We start from the raw sequence: 20,373 nt of genomic DNA on the forward strand, positions 1-20,373 counted from the left end.
TGCTCTGTCTATTCTATTTGCCAGGATTTTGTTCACCAGAGCGCTTTTGTGGAATGGAGGTCGGGCCAGAGATACTTCACACGATGGCTCCTTGACACTCCCACACATTTCCATCACCGGACTCCAGACACGCACAAGCTCGCTCCTTAGTTCACCCCGGCAGCCCGCTCAGGACAAGACTGGCAGAAGTGCTGCCCATTTCCCTTTCCAAAGGCAGAAATGGAACCAGCAAGGCTTTAAAACGTGGTGAGCTTACGTCTGGACCTGAAGCTCAAGCTTTCGTTGTTCACACCTTATGATTCTAACCTTGCTTTGCAAGCCAGAGGAACTTTTTCTTCATTAACAGAAGAAATGATTTCATTCCTTTATTTTCCGAGTCATTTTCAAGGGAACAGTTGAAACAGAATAAGCTCGCTTACAAACAGAGTTACCTGGGTCTTTGTAGATACTGAGCACACCCTTGAAGTAATGAGGTAAAAATCTTTCCAGTAAAAGCAGCACATCTTCCAACTCTTCGAGAATCCCCACGAGCAGGAAGTTTTCATTCACGTTCAGTTTCGCTCTCTCGAGGGCCCACTCACCAGGCTCCCTTTGTGGATAGAAAAAGCATTTTTAAATCCAAGATTCATTTTCAAAATGCAGCAGCAACAACATGCTGAAAGTTTGTCTCTTCTATTCGCCCACTCCCCATTTGCCTAAGTCCAAATCCCATTTCCTGCAGAGACCAGCTCAGATGTAGCCGCCTCCAGCAGCCTGCGCTGGTCCTCCACGGCCCGCCACACTTTCCCGCCTCGATCACTCTCACCCGTGCCTCGGGACCTTGAACCTGGTGAGCCCAGCCTAAACGTTTGTTGGAAGAAGGATACAGGCACATGCAATTAGGTCCTAGTCCTACTAAATACGGAACAAGGCGTGACTGAAATGGCTTCTTAATGGGAAGACCAAACAGAACCACTTAAATAAAGGGAGAAGTCTTGAAATATGAAACTTACTGACATAATATTTCTGTAGGACTCAAAATAGGTGTTAGGTCATATCTGGTAATCATCACATTCTTTTAAAGAGTTTAAGACAAATGTTATTTATGCATGTATTTATTTATGTATTTATTTACTGATTGATTTTAATTACAGAAGGAAAACAGCCTCATCTCATTTGTAGGGCAGATCTTCGAGTGGACAACATGTATGTGAGTGAGAAGACATGGGGACCACAGGAGTTGGGGCTCAGGCCTGGCTGGCATTTACCATCTGGGGGAATTTGGGCAAGCCAGGATCCTCTTAAAAAATTGTAATGATAACCCTTACTTAGCTTAAATAATTGTTGTCAAGGCAGAACAAAGGGACATTTTGAAAGAGTCTTGAAAAACCATCATGGGTAAACCAAGTTAAGACATCATGAGTACTCACCCTGAGATTAGGAAAGAGATAATTAAAAAAATACTCGAGCTAATTAGAATCATGTTTCTCAGAATAAATATCTTCATCGTGACAGAAAGTGAATCATCTGGCCCTAAATTTTCTCAATATCTGAAGCACTGACCCGAAACCAAGTGGCATTTATTATGGGCGTGAGGAGGGCGGGGAGGCCTTCTGAACTCAGGAGGTTTAGGATGAAGCAGGAAACTGACACAGAATTCTGACCATAAACAAACCCTTGTGTCACGGTACACTCAACGCAACAGCACTAACCATGCACGTAATAATTATGCACCAACTATAGAGTCGGTAAAAAGAGCGAACGAGCTGTGGTTTAGAACTGGCTATCTCCCCTTCGCCTCCTCAGGAACCCTGTGACCTTCTAATCATGTTTCCTCTGGGAAAAAATGTCACTCCTGGGAACAGGGTTTATTTTCCACCAGCCAAGACAGCATTCATGGTTACTGCCATTTCCTCTCCAGGCTACACTTTGTCTAGTACAATGCATTTCAGCTGTAGCTAGACCAGAATCAACTGGGAGGTGGTCACAAAGGCCTCCTCCCAGCCCAGACTGTGATTAGGTGGGGGTTCCTAACAGGTCCCCCAGGGATGCTGATGCAGGAGGTGGGCAGACCATCCCCTGAGGCTCCTTACTATCTGGTAACACCCTCCATGAAGTTCTCGCATCCCAATAAGGCTGAGGGGCAATCACTAGAAAGTATTTTGTTCTCTTTCCACAAAGTATGTCTCAGGAGAGAGACACTATCGAATTTGGGGTGTGAGCTTCCAGTGTTTCAGACCTGATTAGTCATGGCACACAGGCAAGGACAACTGCTGATGAGATATAGTCATTATGCAGGCTAGTGCTCAGCCCTGGTCGTTACTGTCTCATGGCTGCATCGTGACAGCTGCGTGTTAAGTATAGAAAAGAGTTTGGTTGGCATTCCAGTTACACAGTGTTACGGGCTGGTCCTAAGGCCTCTGTCAGACCTTGATTTGTTAATTTCTTTATTTATAAGACATCCAGAGTCTCAACTGCAATCTTCAAAGATTAGCGGTAAATATTAACTGAGTTCCAGAAGGTTGAGAGACGAGGGACAGAAAACATTCCCACGCAGTGCAGTTCTCCCCGTGAGCATGACATGAGCCTTCGGTCTTTACCTGCATCTGGGATGCTGTCCACAAAAATACGGAATGATGTAAAATAGCCTGGGGTTGGAACACTCGGGATAGTTTTCAAGAATACACTCATTGATATCCTAGAAGAGAAAACACAGCAGTGAGATGTTCTGTAGTCTCTGTAGTGCTTTGTCAAACAGCACACAGCGTAAGTAAAACTGATGCTTGAATTACACGAGCAGGTAACTGAGAGGGTGTCGAGAACTCATAGATGTCACGAAAATACTCTCTTTTGCTTCATACCATCATCATGTTCCACTAGCCAGGTACACAAACAGTCAGAGCATCTCAGAGCGTGCTTATTCTGTTGTGTGAACTGCATCTCTGTGTTTCCCAGGGACCTGAAGTCTTTAGCTAGATAGATCACAAACAACTCTAGAGCAGTTGTACCCACTGTGACTCGTTGTAGCCCCAGCAGTTACCAGCCAACTGGTAGGTATACAGTTGGCCCTTAACAAATATTTGTCGAATGAATTCAATATTCTTAATTCATTCCGACTCAATCAGAGATCGCTGTACGGTCAAACCTGCAGAAATGTGTTTCTCTGTGTATCTATACATCCAACAAATTATTAAGTGCATACAATAGTCACATAAAGGGTTTATACATTTTGTAAGGACTGTAAAATCATTTCTAATGCTATATTAGGTTAGAAAGTGACAGGATGTTTGTTTACAGACATCTTACTTTCAAGGGCAACAGTTGTGATTTCTAGATTTTCTATTTCTCTTCTATGAAGGTTGAACATGGTGTCTCTGTAGGCATTACAAGAACTTATCATGGCTTGCTGGGGTAAATAAAAGGGCTAAACATCAACTTCTATCAAGACAGATTACACTGATACCTTAGATAAGACATGTCTGGTTTCTAGGTATTTCTAAAGAGAAAAGATAATCCAGCTTACAAACAAACCTAACAGCTACGAGATGTTTTTCCAGAGACAGTACCGGCCAAGTGAATCAGGGGTGGCTGTAACTCACAAATGGTCACATTGTTGATGGAGTTTACGAATCAGTTGCAGCCACTGAGCCAGTGTATCTGATATGATTGGGGTAGGTGGTTATTCGAATTGTTCAAGTTGGGAATAAGAAAGACACAACTTAAACTTTTTTTACACTAACCCTTTCTTTCCCCCCTTTGTGCTTCTTTGGCTTGTGTATTAATTAAACAAATGTCACAATTACAATAACAAATTCAACTGGAACAAACAGATTCAGCAACAAAAACACTCCAAGCACTTGCGTCCACTGTGGGAAGCGGATGTGCACAGTTCCCAGGTTGGAATATGCAGATGCTCCTCGACTTATGTCTTGATAAATCCATCTTAAGTTGAAAGTATTATTAGGTTGAAAATGCCTGTAATACATCCAATCTACCGAACATCACAGCTTAGCCTGGCCTACCTTAAACATACTCAGAACACTTACATTAGCCTCCAGCGGGGCAAAATCATCTCGCTGACACTACCCAGCATCATAAGAGAGTATCGTATGGCACATCACTTGCCCAAGCAAAGATCAAAATTCAAAATTCAAAGTATGGTTTCTATGGAATGCATATCGCCTCACTGTGCATAAAAACCTGTTAAAAATGCTTGTTAGTCTCGAAATACCTTTCTGAGAAGAATTTGACACAGAGAGGTATGTATAAGGATATTCATCCTTAAAAGGTTTTTACAACAAAATATGGCAGAACTTAAATGCTCGTTAATGGGAGACTGACACAGAGAAGGTGTGGTACATTTTTACAGGGAAAATGGGCACCTGGGAATGATAAGGGGTATCTATATGCACTATCCTGAAAAGTGTCCGTGATGAACTGTCAGATGAAAACGAGTCAATTATTGGAAATATAAACATGTAGGACAATATAAAATAAACATATATGTTTACATAAACCTAAACATATCTGGAATGGTAAACATTAAACTGTTTAAAGTGGTTATTTACGGCAGTAATGTAAAAGTAGATGAGACTACATTGAACTTTTACTCTATTCCTTTTTGAAATGTTCGCTTTTATTATAATGTATGTTTTCACCTTCATCATTAGAAAACTATAAAGGGATTTACATATTGTAAAACAAACCAAAGCTTGCGTGGGAGGGTCACCCGGCTTTGCCATGAGGATGCTTGGACCTCCCTTCCTCCCTCATACTCCGAGGGTCCTCTGGCTGTTGGTCTCCCCAGGGACCTGAGCCTGAGGTCACAGGGACCGGGTAAGTGGGCTGCAGTCAGAGGAAGGAGCCAGGAGCTAGGTGAACAGCAGAGCACCAGGGAATTCTACCCAGTGGCAGGTGTGGTCAGAGGCAGAGCGTGTGTCCCCTGAGTTTGCGATTTCACACCGAAGGATGGAGTGAAAGGGTGGCAGTTGAGGGTGTGTTCAGAGATCTGTCCTAAACACAGTCAGCCCCCCAAAGACCTGTATTCACAGGAGGGAAGAGGCAACAAAGCCCACCAAACACTCTGAGACTCACAGCACCTACGCCTCTTGATTTTACTTTACAGTTGCCTTTTAAGAAGAACTTGTAGTCATCAGCATTTGTTTAGGTGGTGAGTCTACAAGCATAGACAGTCTGTTCACTGTGTCTCCAGCACTTAACACCCTGCCTGGACAAAGCAGGTGTGCAATAAATATTCAATGAACGAATGAGCAAATGGCAGAAGGAAGAAGCCAAGACACAGCCATGATTCTGTCCGCAGAGATGCTGGGGCTCATAGGAGCTGACAGAGGACATCCGCTAGTCGGGGTGGGGAGTGGGGGAGGGCTGAGGAGCTGCAGGGGCCTAAGAAGGCCAGTTCCCTATTGGAATCCACAAATAACCTCTCAAGGTCAATTTATGGGAAGACATAAATCCCTAGTTTAAGAAGTGCTATTAACAATTCTTCTTTTCTTAGATCAAGGCATGTCTCGGGGGGATTTCAGAGAGTTCCATTTGAGCCCATTAGGCTGATGAATGGTGCTGGCCACAACTATCTTATGGAAATGCTATAGGAAGACATAAATAAAAGATGACTCAGGTGTAAGCTCACGTGGAAGCTATGAAGAGCTATGCATTTGTCTGCCTCCTGCTTAGCCAGAGCGAACAGAGACGTTGCTTTCCAGTGGCTCAAGGACGAGGGGCCCTCAGAAAGCTGCTCCCAGCCGCTCACACAGTCCACTCTTACTGGAAATGAGACCTTCAGTGGGTGACCTTTAAAATTCTTGGAAAACTGAACGGACAAAGTGTCAACACAGCTGCTCTTACAGTGTCCTGCTCTGACTGTCCAGTGACCCCCATTCAGTGTCCCCTGGCGTTAATGATTTTTATCTTTGGCGTAAGACTTTGCTATCCTGTGTTGTTTTACGATTGTCTTTTTATGCTGAAGTTCTCTTAGCACATATATTTTTAAATGATTGTGCAACTTCATTTTTTTTTCTTTCCCTGTAGCTTCTAGGATAAGGTTGCTTTAAACTAAACCTCTAATATTTATTTTAAGCTTTGCTCTAAGGTGATCATCACAGTTGATGATGTTGCCAGTGCTTGATCTATGATTTACTCATCTGGTTCCTGGATCATGACATATACCACGGGCAGCCCGCGGAGCTCCCTCCCGCCCACGCCTAACCCTCTGGTAAGGTCGAGTCTACACATAAGACCCCACTCTACTCATATTCTCACGTTATTAGGGAAATGAGATATTCTTTATAACTAAGACAATCCTTTTCATTTCATTTCCCAAACTACAAACAAATCAGACCATTTTTGCTGAAATTTGTTCCGAACTGTACTATTTTACAAAGTGAACTAACACCCTCTAGATTTTCTTTGCAGATGTGAATTCTTCCGCTTTGATCTTACAGCAACGTCGTCTATTAATTTGCTCCTGTGACACTTTATAGGACAGATTGTGATAAACAACCCTCACCTTTTAAATGCCAAAGGGCCCACTGGGTCAAAGGAAACCAGTCACTACAGCCAGATCCCCAGGCTCACTCCCGACTGCTCTCTCACGCTCACTCTCCACACCCGATCGGCCGTGAACTTGACCCCCACATGGTTTCCTAACCTTTTCTCCTACCCATTCCACACCGCAGCCCCCATGCAGCAGCTCCCCAGCTAGTTAGTATCTCTTCCTTTCATCTCTTCTCCCAGAATGCATTTTCCATGTAGCTGCCTCAGTAACTTAGCTGAAATGCAAATGCATCCACATCACTCCCCTGTTCAAAAACTTTGGAGGGCTCTTATTGACAATGTAGCGAGAATAAGGATCAGTTAGGGCACTCATTAAAAGCGCTAATTCCCTGGCCCTACTTTCTGAGTGTTTGATGCTAGGAATCTGCATTTTCAAGAACTTCTGGTGAGTCCGAGAAGATGGTTACTCTTCGTGAGCCATCAACACTGTATCATTAGGTAATTCCATGCCTTTGCTCATCCATCTCCCTTGCCTGAGATTTTCTTCTGAATCCAACAGCAGGCCCAGATTTGAGAGATGTCCCTGCCTGGATGAGTGTTAGCTCACTCCAGTCCACCTGTAGAGAAAAGAAGGTTCCAGAAGCTGGAGAAGAATTGAGGATCTGACAGCGAGTTTGAGGTGACTCCTGGTGAGCCTTTTGAGTGGGTCAAGTATGTATAACCAATATAGTGTGGTTTGTGGCATTCTCAGCACCCATAGTACCCACTAAAAAAAAAAAAATCCCCTTACCTCTCACCAAGTTGACAGTGGTCCCTGAGCTTTGTTCATTTAATAAAATAAAATAAGTAAAGTCTCCATTATATTTCTCATTCTTTCCTCTCCAATCCTATGGCTAATCCTGGGCCCAGGAAAGAGGGGCTTGAGGAGTTCCAGCAAAAAGGACAGCTGAAGCACACACAAGGTCCATGGTGGGGAGAGCGTTCCAGATGGGCAGAGCTCCAGGACTCCCAGCCTACCAAAGCCAGAAGAGCTGCATTTTGCTTAGCTTTGTTGGGTTTTACATAAGATTTAATTTGTTTAAAAAGTTATAAATCTGAAAATCATTGTTTCAAGCCAGGGCACAGAGGCTCAAGATATTAGAACAGCTACCATGACCTATTCCAGGGCCCCATCTGATGACTGTGTTTGTTCCTTGGGTCCAAGGCGCAGGCCCACTCAGTTCTCTACTCTGTAACTGAAGCCGGGTTCACTGCCCGTGTCCGAGCCTGTCTCAGTAGCTTCCTTAGCACCCCCCATTCCTCTAGATCCTAGAAGCAGGCACTCTGCCTTGCTCTTCCTAGGTAGCCCCTTCTAAGGCACAGCGTCTCGCTTCTGAACAGATCTGTCACCATGTTCTATTATGAGCATAAGCATTTGATATTGTGTGCTCCTGGATTCTGGGCCGCCTTTTGCAGTCTCACTGGCATGATGTCATCACGTCATTACACTTCAACTTGTCCATTGCCACTTATGTTCTGCCTGCTGGGCTGACCACGCTCTGATGTGGACATCAGGGTCCTGCATTCCACCCCATCACACTGCTCCTCCCCTTGCCCTATATAACTGGGTGATTCTGATTATCGGGCCCAGGAAGTCTGATCTCACTAACTGGGTCATGACTGCTTGGGTCCTGTGATTAAAGAGCACCTTGTGGAAAAACAAAAATATGAGAAAACGGTTTCCCTCTTCCTCTTCCTCCTAGGGTCCAGGCTGTTGAGATCTCTACGTTGCCCTTACCCTTTAGGGAAGAAGGGGTCCCCAAACCTGTGTCATTAAGGGAGGGAGTAGGTCTCTCATGCATACAATAATGTTAAGTGCTATGTAGCATCCATACTCGGTCAAAAATATCTTTAAAAATATATGGCATCTTTTAGTAAAAAGAAATTTATTATAATTTTTGTCTATAGTGTCAATTCTTTAATTCTTTCAGTTTTCTTTGTCCGTTGTGAATGAACAGAGGCTCTCTGGGCTTATAAAAAACTGGGACTTTCAACCTGGCCTCCAGGAAGGCACACCGCTCACAGGTGGGGTGCTCGGCAGGTTTCCCGAATTCAACTTTCCAAACTTTCAGAAAGCCACATCTGCTGGGTCCAGTGCTGGTCCAGGCTCCAGGTCAGGCGGGGCTGCCAGGTATGCAGAATGCTGCCAGATTGTGTGGTTATTTTATTAAGCCGATAAATGTCTACAGATTCTAGTGTAAAAACACTGGGCCCAACCCAGTATTGTACAAACATTTTCAAAGGTAAAAGTGGAATACATTATCAGTGACTAGTTCTCATAATGAGAGTTTTTTTGGCTAATCATTTTCCTTCCTTCTACGTGTGATGTCTGGAACATTAGCACAAAGAATGTCTTTGAGCATAGGTTAGCCCCAGTGAGAGTTACTTAAGGAACCATTGGATACCCTGAATTTTATACAAATGGGACATTTTATGAGAGTTTATCTTGACAAAAAGTTCTGGGCATAAATTTTATAAAATCATAAATTACGAGGACTGAATTCAGTGATTAGTTGAAGAAATACTGGGGAAAAAGAGGTTGAGTAGGACTATCATTTCTTTAATGCTATTGATTAGAAATGAAACACAAGACAGAACTTTACTGGGATTCTAATTTTAAATGTCCAGCTAGAATTTTCTTATATAGTTTACGCCTATGATGCCACGATATGGTTTATTGTAATTTTATTTCAGAGATTCTTAATTCGGGGTAGCTCAAAATCAGTTGCTCATTACGTTTAAACAATTCCAGCTGAAATCTTCAACAAACAATGCCAAGTTTCTTTAGTTATATTATGAATTAAGACATCTACTGTTTGTAAGGTATCATGCTAAGCATCCTGGTCCCAAGTAACTGATAAATAATTGTATCTGATTTCCTTTATTTGTAGTTTAAAACACAAAAAATCTTTCAGTACTCAATATTTAACTCATTTTACCAACGTATGTTAATCAATGGCTATGTTCACTGTTGCTTTTTGAGTCCTATACCTTCTCTACTTCTCCTCAGAATCCATCTTTCAACAGTGTTTTTAGTGAAGGCAGTAAGTTTATCTTTCTATGTCTGAAAAAGTCTGTAGAATGAGTGCGAGGTGTGAATGATTAGTATGGGCAATGCATCTTGCTAGGTCACAGGAAAGAAGCTTGGTAAAATATCAAGTCCACGCCAAAGCAGTCACGTTTACTGAAATGCGATAACTTTTGCTTCATGAGTATGTCAGAGAACAGAAGGCCAATGCACAGTTTAAGCCAGACATCAAGCAGTGTGATTTCTGAGGATTCTTCTTACAGATCATGCAAGACATGAATATATTGCAGTAGTGACTTAATTATAATGGTGTTGCTTTTATTAATCACTTCATGTGTGTTGCCAAAAGTTCCTATATTTGAAGTAAGCCATGAATACAAAAATGGTATAATCTTTGCTCTACATATTTTTTATGAGTATTATATAGACTCTAAGCTTCTGCAAGAAAAGCTTCATGTCTCCTCTCTATGTTAGGGTACCCACCCAGGGCCAGGCAGGTGCTTTCTTATAGCTCATAAAAGTAGCCTTTAAAGATGATGAAATTTTAATTTGAATTGTGCTTTGGCTATGTTTCGCACATCACCATGGGAATCTGATAAAAGCTTTCAGAAGACAGCACTATTTTGCCATAAACAACATCATAAAAAATTCACCAGCAGAGTGAAACCCAGAACGCAAGTGCTGATAAATTTTACACAAAAAGTACTTAAGTGATATTGTAGATAAAGATATGGATGCATTTTTTATAGTAGGCATCTGCACCACTGAAATGTCATTAGTTGACCTATAATCTACTCCCAGCCAGAAAAGGTGCATTCCAGATGTGGGCTCCACTTAGAGGAATCTAGTCTCCAAGGCCCAGAAAGAGCCATGTGGTTGAACCTCTGCCACTAGCAGCTCTGCTGTGAGCTTGGAAAGTGCCGTGTTGGTTAAACCAGGCACACAGCAGCCCCCTGAGCCCACGGCTCTTCTGTCTGGTGCATTCAGCCCAGCAAATGGATGGCAGCAACCTTTGCAGATGGGGATACACTTATGATATTTGGAAATATACAGGCAATGGGACTATCTGTCTTTCTAATATGACTAATATTGAGATGCTGATCGAACCTTAAAATAAGCAGGAGGTCAGGTTTATGGAGAGGCCTACTCCCCTCCTTCCTACCTAGCCACATAGAAAATGGACAGGTCGCCATTCTGTGGGCTTTCTGTGGGGTTGGCAGTGTGATATCATGAATGGATTATCAGTGGCTCCTATGGGGTCTATAATTTTACCATTCTAGATCTTAACATAACCACGGAAATGCATTTTAACGTTTGACTGCTCTCTATGTAATTCCAGAAGGAAAAGATGCTGGTAAAACAGAAATCAGAGGGGTCAGTGCAGATTTTGCTTAAAAGTTGATTTATGAAGTGTAGAGAAATGAATCATTACCTCAAATCTGTTCATTTCACCATTTAAAGAAGCCCCAGTGGTAGGCCGAGTCCCGACACTGTCTAGTATTTCCTGGAGGCAGTACTGAGCAGAAAAATCAGGCTCGAACACATTTTCTCAACCAGTATGAACCTTTGTGAGTATAAGAATGGCAGGAATTCCTGGGAAACCAAGTATGTCCTTTAAGGGTATTATACCATAAAAATTATTTATGACCCCTTTGGGCCACACAAGTTTCTAAAAGCCACAGAAACTGCTTAGCCTCATAGAATTTGGATGATTTTGCCTTCCCAGCTGAAGAGGTTCTGTTTCTTTTTCTTTCTTTCACATCCAACAGTCTAATTGTTTTGGCATAAGAGGCCAAAGCAAACCACAGAAGTCACACTTTCAACTTCTGGTTATCCAGGGTATAAACAGCATGTTTGTGGATTTTTCAGGCCCACAGCTTCTTCTCTCTGTGGCCCCATCTTCCCAGCCCAGAAGGTCATAAAGGATACACAATAGGCTTAATAAAGAGAAGCTGAAACTAAATTGTGAGAATGATTATTTTAGATTAACTTGAAATTTCAGTTTCTCGACCCTGTTATCATGAGTGACTAAGAATTGTCAGGGTGATGGAGGTTCACTGGACCATTCTCTCTTTTATATGTGAAAATTTCCATAATGTATAGTAAGAAGCGAACAAAATTTTCCAGAAAAAATACGAGTGTAGTTGTATCCCCAGCCACATGCCTCACTTTTTTCTGCTTCCGCCCCCCCCCGGGTCCTTTTTTATGTAGTTCATTCATTTGTTCATTCATTTGTTCAATATGAATGAATGAATAAATGAATGAGTGAATGAACAAAGTCCATTCCTCCTACCGGGAAGTAGGAGGACTTTATGAAGACTCAGATGTTCTCCTTTATAATTTTCCATCTGAAGTTTGTCTGGAGACATCATTTCTGACCCTGTCATTAGCTCTACTTCCTGGATTCTTTCTGCTCTAGAATGAAATACAACCACATAGAATGCAAGGGGCGGGGGCCTACGAAATCAAGCCCCTTCATTACACTGGTTGTTGGGATTTCTCTCTTGGCTTCTTTATAGAATGTTCTCTCGTATTTTTATTATGTGCAGCTGTGCTGAAGAGTACAATCAAAGTAAACCCAAATTCTTATCCTTTAAGGGCTGTGGTATAATAATTTTTCTTTTATTACCTTTTTCCTTCTCTTACTGATATTCTCTTCCCTTTTTAAATTTATTATCTGTCTATGGATCAGACCAAGGCACTATAAATAATGAAAAAATTCAAATCACTCTAATAATTTCTACGTATGTAAGTATAGCATTTATCGAAACAAAGAACTATTAAAAAACAGTTTTCTCACCTACTTTCCTCTAAGTTTACCAAACTGAGAATTAAAGGCAAAGAAAAGAAAATATTGTGTAAAGTCAATATAAAATGAGAGTTGAACCAATGATGAAAAGGTTAATTCCATAGACTAATAAATGTTTATCATTTAGAGGAAAACTAGAGTCTTTCTGGTGAAAAACTGATTAACTATATTTGGGAGGGGGCTATTTCTCCCTGTGTCTCTGTCTCTGTTTCTGTCTCTGTCTCTCTCTCCCCTCATGAACAATCTATTAAACCACAATCAATTATAATAAGTTAAGGGGTTAGAAGCAATTCTTTGTAATGATCCAGATAAACACGCTTCAACACTCAAGATGTAACAATCAATAAATGTAACAAGATCCACAGCAGTCATTCAACGCTGTTCTTACTGGGCTCCCAATATATGCTGGGCATTGTTTTAGATATAGCCCTTGCCCTGCTCCCCAGGGATTCATGTTCAATGTTCACAAGAGCCTATCAAATAACACAAGTGCAATCATCGGGCTCCATGCCTGCCCACACTCTGTGAGTGGAGAACCCTGAAGGAACTGGAAAAGCCCGTTTCCTGTCTCAAGAGGCCCAGTGCTATTCAGCTGGAGCTGATCACTGCCACACAGAATTGTGTCAGGGTTGTCCCAATTTCAAGGGAAGCTGGACATTTGAATTTTTGTGTGAACTCTCTGAGTTCTTAAATGTTAGTACCAAAATGAAACAGAAATTGTGAGTGAAACATACACGTCTGCAGGTCAAATAGGACCCACGGTTTCCCAGTTTAGGTTCCATAGTCATTTCAAATTTGAGTACACCCTGAAAAAATACAAGATCGTATAATCTGCTGTGCTATGTACGTTTCTGAAGAGAAGATCACTGGGTGATAAAGGACAAGTGGGATTTGTATTAAGATTGGATCCGATAAGAGCCAGCCGTGGGACAGGGAAGAAAACGCTGGATTTGGCATCAGATGATCTGGCTCTGTAGTCTCGGTCTCTTCTCAACCGGCTGGATTATGATGGGCAGTGCACTTCACCTTCTGAGCATCAGTCTCCTAAGCTATTAAGAGAAGGATAGTAATATCTCTTTCATAGGATGGCTGTGGTGATGAAAGAAAATGTATTTGAAAATTCTTCATAAACTACCATAGGAGTGAACAGGCTATCTGAATTCTGAACGCATTAAGGGCTATGAAGGGCTTGGCAACATTGGATAAGAAGTCATGGAAATGCAGGGACTTGATGATTCAATTCACCCCTGCAGGAAAACTACAGAGTGAGAAGCACAAGAAGAGCAGGGTACACACTGAAAGAGCCTGCTGCGGGGGACAGGAAGTAGAGCTGTGGTCTAGAGGGAGCACGGTTTCCTTCATGAGAAAACTTACTAGGACTATAAAGCCCACAATGAAACCCTTGACTAATAAAGTGGTTGACAATCCACCGGGTGGATTATTTGTGGCAAATTTTAAAATCACAGGTTGGCTTCCTACCTTGGGATATTTTCAAACCACCAACTTACCTCCCCACCCTTAAGTCAAAGAATAAAACTTCATTTCAATATTAGCCCAAGAAAAACACAGTCAAAGGAGATCATGATGCTGGAGTACTTTTTACTAATTCCAAGACTAAATATAGATGATTTTTGGATTGTTGGCTGTTTTCAATGATCAGCACAAACATTTTCTTCTATAAAAGAGGATAAAAAAGGTTGTTTTTCTATAACTCACAAACCTTTTAAGAGGAGAATGGAAAATCTCACTTGGGGTGTTATTGATTTCACTCTTTAGAGAACCACATGACTGTACATTTTTGCTTGTTAACTTTAGCACCTAGGGTTAGATAGTTTCTCAAAGTATAATAAGCCTAAGGATGCTGGTTTGATCTTAGAAGCAGATAAAAAAAGGGAGTTATTGATGTAAAACAATTTTTTTGTAACGAAGGAGTAACCAAAATGTTAGAAAGTCAGGGGCACATTCTTGGTCATCCTAGACCTTTTGGCAGAGGGGCTTAAGTCTTCCTACTTCCAGCCCAGGGCCATTCCCTTTTCCAAAGAGTTTATATTTCACCAGAGACATGTTCCATTCAGTCTTATAGATAGATGGGGGAGGAGAAACTCATTCTTCTTATTCCATATTCTTGCCCTGGACTCATTAAGTCTAGAAATCTAACTTATTGACAGTCAGAATTTGGGGACTTAAGATTTTAATTGACCTGGAAGCAAATGCATTAAAAAACAAATGTTACTCCCAGGTGTTTTTGCCACTAGGGTTTGGGCGATGCAGGTGGTTACCAACCTGGAGTACACGGAGCACCCCCAAAGGGGTCTGAGACTATAACTGTATTTCAATATAATTTGGTTTCTCTGTAATCCTAAGGATTTTTTTTTAATGCATTTAAAAATATTATTCTGAGAAGAGGTCTAAAGGCTTTGCTCGTTGCTAAGGGGGTTCATGGATGAAAGAGGTGAAGCCCCCACTTTGTCCTGGAAATTTTTTTCTTGAGTAGGGACCACATGTCTCTGCTGTAAGATGTGTCACCTGACCTGTATTACAGCACTGGGTCTCTTTTGACTCATCAAAAAAAAAAAAAAATGTCAACAGGAGATTATTTTTGACGAAGATTTTTCAAGTTCTCTCTTAAAAGCTTAGGTAAAACTTCTATTTCAAAGAGTTGGACGGTAACTACAACAACTACCAACAAAATTTTTATGTAAATAGAGTCCCCAGGGTGATTCAGTGCTTAAAAAAATTCTTAAACTTGCCACTTAATCTAACACAATAGTCCTTTAAGTGTGGTTTGCAGATCCCTGATGAGACTCAGACCCTTCCAGGAGCCCACAAGGTCAAAACCATTTCTGTAATGATCACACTAAAGTATTATTTGCCCTTTTGATGGCTCAACATTTATGTTGATGGTGCAAAACTAGTGGTAAAACAGTCATCAATGTGACTCAGGACAGTTGACCAAACAGGACTGGACGTCATAGTACCTTTCACCACCACACACACTTGGAATGAAACAAAGTTCACTTAAGAATGTCCTCGATGGAGCAGTAAAAATTTACTCATTGTACCGAATCTCAACTCTTGAGCACAAATCTTTTTAAACTGTATGAATAGACGCAGGAAGTTTGCATAAAGCACTTTTGCTATGGACCTCTTGGCAGTTTAGTATAGTCTAAGGAGCAATTTCCCAAATCAACACCTCTCCAATCCATGTGCTTAAATGTCTAAAATAAAACAGATAGGATTCAAAAGAAAACCAAATATGTTGAATTATTAATCAAAATCCTAAAAAGTTGTGTTAAGTAGTATGTGTGCTTGTTTAATGTATTAAATAAGATTTCTTTGTGTGTCTAATAGCTACTACATTATTGATCCAAGTAATATGGTAGTATGAATGATTATTTCGAGATATCTCCAATAATAGTAATTGATATAAAATAGATATGAATTCTACTGGTGATGTTGTAGGCATTGTTAATACTACTGTAGTTTCTTGCCACATTCAAAAATGAAGGAAATGCTAAGCTGGTAAAAATAATGAAATATTTTCTTTTTCCTCTTTAGAATTCATAGACTCTCCTGGAATTTATCCATGGACCATTATCACCACTTGATGTTCTATATATTATTTGTCTGTTTGTTTGTTTACTATCCGCTCCAAGAGAGGTTGGTCTTGGTCTGCTTCGTCGCTGTGCCAGGACTCAGATGAGTTCCCAGCCCAGAGCAGAAGCTCAGGCAGTATTTCTCAAGTGAATGAGGAAGTTCACCAACTTTCCGGTCCCACTAAGTCTGCCTGGCACCCTCTCTCCTTCCACCTGTAAGTTAAACTCCTAATAGAACATCACTGCAGATTTCCAGTATTTACACCTCCTATAAATATCGAAGTTTTCAGCCCAGTCTTATTGTTTAATCCAAATTGTTTTAAAGAAGGAAGTTAGTGCTTTCAATGAACTCATCAATTAATAGCCTCTTAGCACTGAGCCCTGTCGGTCTGGGATCTACTATGGCCAGTGTCCACTACTGTTCCACACTGGCTTCCATGAGAAAAGACTGAAATACAAGCCTACAAGCCAGATTTTTTTTTGCAAAACTCTTAAAGTAAAGCTTCTGTGGGCTAGAATAGAAAATATGAATCTGAAAGTCCATCTGGTATTATAATTTATTTATTTATTTTTATTATTATTATTCTTTTTAGGTGAGGCAACCCTTAATTGACCTCACAGATTACAAGGGCCTTATCAGCTTACAATCCCTTATTTTTTTTTATTTTTATTTATTTACTTTTTATTTTTTACACCTACAGCACCTGGTCTTCCTAGGTGGTCTCCTATCCAAGTATTAACCAAGCCCGACCCTGCTTAGCTTCCGAAATCAGAAGAGATCAGGCTTGTTCAGGGTAGCATGGCCATAGACTGGTATTATAATTTTATCCATGAAAATACCCTGGTATCATCTCAAAGAGGACAAACAGCTAAATTTAACTTATTACTGAAGATTTTCTTTGCCTTCTCAGTCTTAATATGTTAATTTGCTTAACTATTCAAATTCAAAAACAAGAAAGATATCATTGGAATCAAACCTTAGTCTTTCTCCTCAAATATTTTTATTACAAAATCTACAGTTAAACAAAAAGAAAAAAGAAAAAAACAAAAAGCCATCATAAATCTGCCACACAGATACCAATATTTAAAAATAAAAAATATAAGGAATATAAAAATATAACAGAAAAAAATAAAAATATTTTGGTGTATAGTCCTTTTCGGTATTTTTTATATGCAGGTCTATTTTTCTTGCTGTGGCTCGTCCTGACTGCAATGCCAAACTCCAAGTAAAATATTAAAAGGAACAAAGGAAGCAAGTCTTTGAACTTTTTTACCCTAAACACTTATTTGTTAAAAAAAAATATTTAAATGTGAGATTTCTTCCAAAAGAGGCCAATGTTTCTTTAGTTGGATTTTCATGGACTTAAGTGTTCTTCCATCTAAATTACAAACGGGGAGGGATGGAATTAATAAAAGTAAAACTCACTTGATTACCAAAAAGCTCAGGAAAGTTTGTTATTTGCTGTATAAACTGGCAACTTTTTATTAACTCTTGTGTTTGAGGAAGAGACTTGAAGATGAGATAGCACCTTCACTTCTCAAATCAGAAAGTCCCAGTTTTATAGGGCCTCCTTTTTTGGAAGAGGGAATGTGGCTGCCTTAATTTAATGAATTATCTGCTCACCTGGAAAAGCACGCAGAAGTGGGGACACTTGTCTCCTTTTGCTTCTGTTATTGCAATCCAAGTTTTCAGCTTATCTGAACAGGGATAAAGGCCAATCACTTTTGTTTTCCCTTTATTTTAGTAAAAGTCCCATTAATTTAGTAAAAGTGATGGGATACTTTTTTTCTTTAATACCCTACTTTTCATAGGTTACCTTTTCTCCTTACCTTCCAAACCTTCCATTGAATCAGTCTGTAAATGTGGGTAAAATGCTAATGCAGTTTGTAAAACGTAGTAGAGATCCAGGATTTGGATTTGTGTTGTAGGTTAGAGATCTCCTTCTAAGAAGAAGGCCTTGAAATTTCTTTTTTTAAAAAATTGTTATTATTCTATGCCTACAGCACCTGGTCTTCCTAGGTGGTCTCCCATCCAAATACAAACCAGGCCCAACCCTGCTTAGCTTCCGAGATCAGACATCGGGCTTGTTTAAGGTGGCATGGCTGTAGATCGTGGACCATGGCTCCACAGGGGCATGAACACAGAACCTTCTGCGTGCAAAGCAGACATGTTAACCGTTACACTATGGAACCATGTCCAGGCCTTGAAATTTCTGACTGAAATATTTCATTTTCTGTTCTTCCCTCCTTAACCACCATAATTCCTTTTGAACCTTTTAAACTTTTTAACCCAGGTTTTTATATGGGGGCACTTAGTGAAATGGATTCCTCCTTCATGAAGTTCCCACAAAGCCAGAAATAGCTTCTTCAGAGGTCTAGAGGCCTCAGGTGATAACAACACTATAGATTACATGTTTCTTGTCTTTTCCAAGGCTTCGAACATCTATTATCTCATTTTCATTGGCTGATGGAGGACTGAGGAGGTTCCCACATTTCCAGGAAGGGCCACCAGAAGGAGCAGGGGAGGCTATAAAGATCCTTGCTCGGCTCACTCATCAGTGGTAAAGGGCCGTTGGAATGTGGGTGGGAACAAGTGCCGGGCTCTGAGCTGCTGCCCCATGGGCCAGTGAATTACCAGCGAATTACATGACACAGAGGACAATGCGGACGAGGGAAGGAAATGCATCTTGGGAACTGGCAGAAGTCTCCTTCGAAGAGTGGCTTTGGAAATGAAAAGGGGCTGAGATAAAATGGCAAAGTAGAGTGGACTGAGTGGTGGCTGGGAGGAGGTAGGGAGTGTGGGGCAGCATGGTCACTGTGCAGGTCTACGCCTTCAGGTTAGAGACCAGGGAAGCATCCCCTGTCTGTCTTTCAGAGAACACCAGGCCTGTGGGTATTGCTGTATTTTTAAACAGATGGCATTAACTAAGGAATGGGTACACGATGCAGGCCCGCCTAACTGTCCATTCTTAGGTTTTAGCACTTGCTACTTCCTGCCTCATACTTTATACCCCAGCAACTTCCCTTAGTTCTTCCTGTGCATTAAGTTGTTTCAAGTTGCATACTCTTTCTGCCTGGCTACCCTCTATTTATCCTGCAAGACTCAACTAAGGTGTCACTTCCTCCAGGAAGCCTCAAGGACATGACCTCTTTACCTATCCACTGATGCTCATAGATAACCACCTGGAGTTAGAACCCTAGGGCACCATCCTTCCGTCACTTCCTTTAGTTCTTCCTGTGCATTAAGTTGTTTCAAGTTGCATACTCTTTCTGCCTGGCTACTCTCTATTTATCTTGCAAGACTCAACTAAGGTGTCACTTCCTCCAGGAAGCCTCAAGGACATGACCTCTTTACCTATCCACTGATGCTCATAGATAACCACCTGGAGTTAGAACCCTAGGGCACCATCCTTCCATACATGCTCTCACCCCTCGTGGAATATATATTTTGCCCTCTCTGGATACTGATAATTTCCAATTCCATATATCCCACCCAGTCCTCTCTTCTGGCTGCTGGATGTCTCCATTTACATGTACTTCGGGCATCTGAAACTCAGCATATCCAAAGCAGGAACTCATTTTTGCTGCCTCTCCGTCTCTTCATTCCCCACCCTCAGTGGTACGATCCATCAAATTGCTCCAGCCATGGCTCTTCCCCATGACAACCATATTCCAAACCAAATTAATTTACCTTGATTTAATCCAAGTATTTTCTCCTTGTGCAAGATTTCACATGCAGATCCTGTCATGTCATCCTCCCATCCCCTTCCTGACCACAGTTGAATCTATCACTTTTTATCGTCTTCAGAATAAAGCCTCACATACTTAGATCTTTGATGATCTAGCCCCTTCCCACCCTTCCATCTTCATATCATGCCCCTGTATTCTGCTTTCTAAACTCCGTCCATATGAGATTCTTGTGGTACCTGGGACTCTTGACCTATGTACATACCTTTCCACATTCTGATCACCTCTCCCAGTTTCTTGTTCAACGTCTGTTTTCCTTGACAGATTATATACCCCATGAGGGCTGGAACCACATCGGTGTTTTTCATTACTGAACGCTCAGTATCTGTTAAAGTGCTAGCTACAGAGTAGGTGTTGAGTATTTGTTGAAAGAAAGAAAGAATGAATCAAACATATCAGAATATAAATAGTCCAAACATTTATGCATATGATGTACATAACCAGTTGCAGATGGGTAGGTTCATTAAAAGATGCTGGACACAAAATGCTAAGTCTATCAGCTTTGTTTAATTAAAGAACCTAGGAGGAAGAATTTAGCTTTAAAAAAAAAGCTTTAAATTTTAATCACTGTGAATACATGAGCGAAGATATATATACACGTGTGTGGAGGTGACAGCGGACTACCCATGGTGATTTGGTCATGTTGAGCTGATTGTGTCCCC

The 20,373-nt window shown here is 41.0% G+C and overlaps 1 protein-coding gene and 2 pseudogenes across 2 annotated transcripts in view; all 3 read right to left on the reverse strand.

Moving 5' to 3' along the window:
* Positions 1–20,373, reverse strand: part of UST (uronyl 2-sulfotransferase) — a 257,699-nt gene that overhangs the window by 48,138 nt on the left and 189,188 nt on the right. For both annotated transcript variants that reach the window (XM_015592149.2, XM_006915336.3), the window contains 2 exons: positions 2,580–2,677; positions 432–589 (listed from right to left, as the gene is read on the reverse strand). In XM_015592149.2, coding sequence (XP_015447635.1) covers positions 432–589; positions 2,580–2,677 — 256 coding nt within the window. The remainder of the gene's footprint in view (positions 1–431; positions 590–2,579; positions 2,678–20,373) is intronic.
* Positions 16,657–16,775, reverse strand: LOC112482579 (annotated as a pseudogene).
* LOC112482590 lies at positions 17,960–18,075 on the reverse strand (annotated as a pseudogene).

The sequence above is a fragment of the Pteropus alecto genome, unplaced genomic scaffold (assembly GCF_000325575.1).
Source record: "Pteropus alecto unplaced genomic scaffold, ASM32557v1 scaffold185, whole genome shotgun sequence".
In the NCBI taxonomy this organism is placed as follows: Eukaryota; Metazoa; Chordata; class Mammalia; order Chiroptera; family Pteropodidae; genus Pteropus; species Pteropus alecto.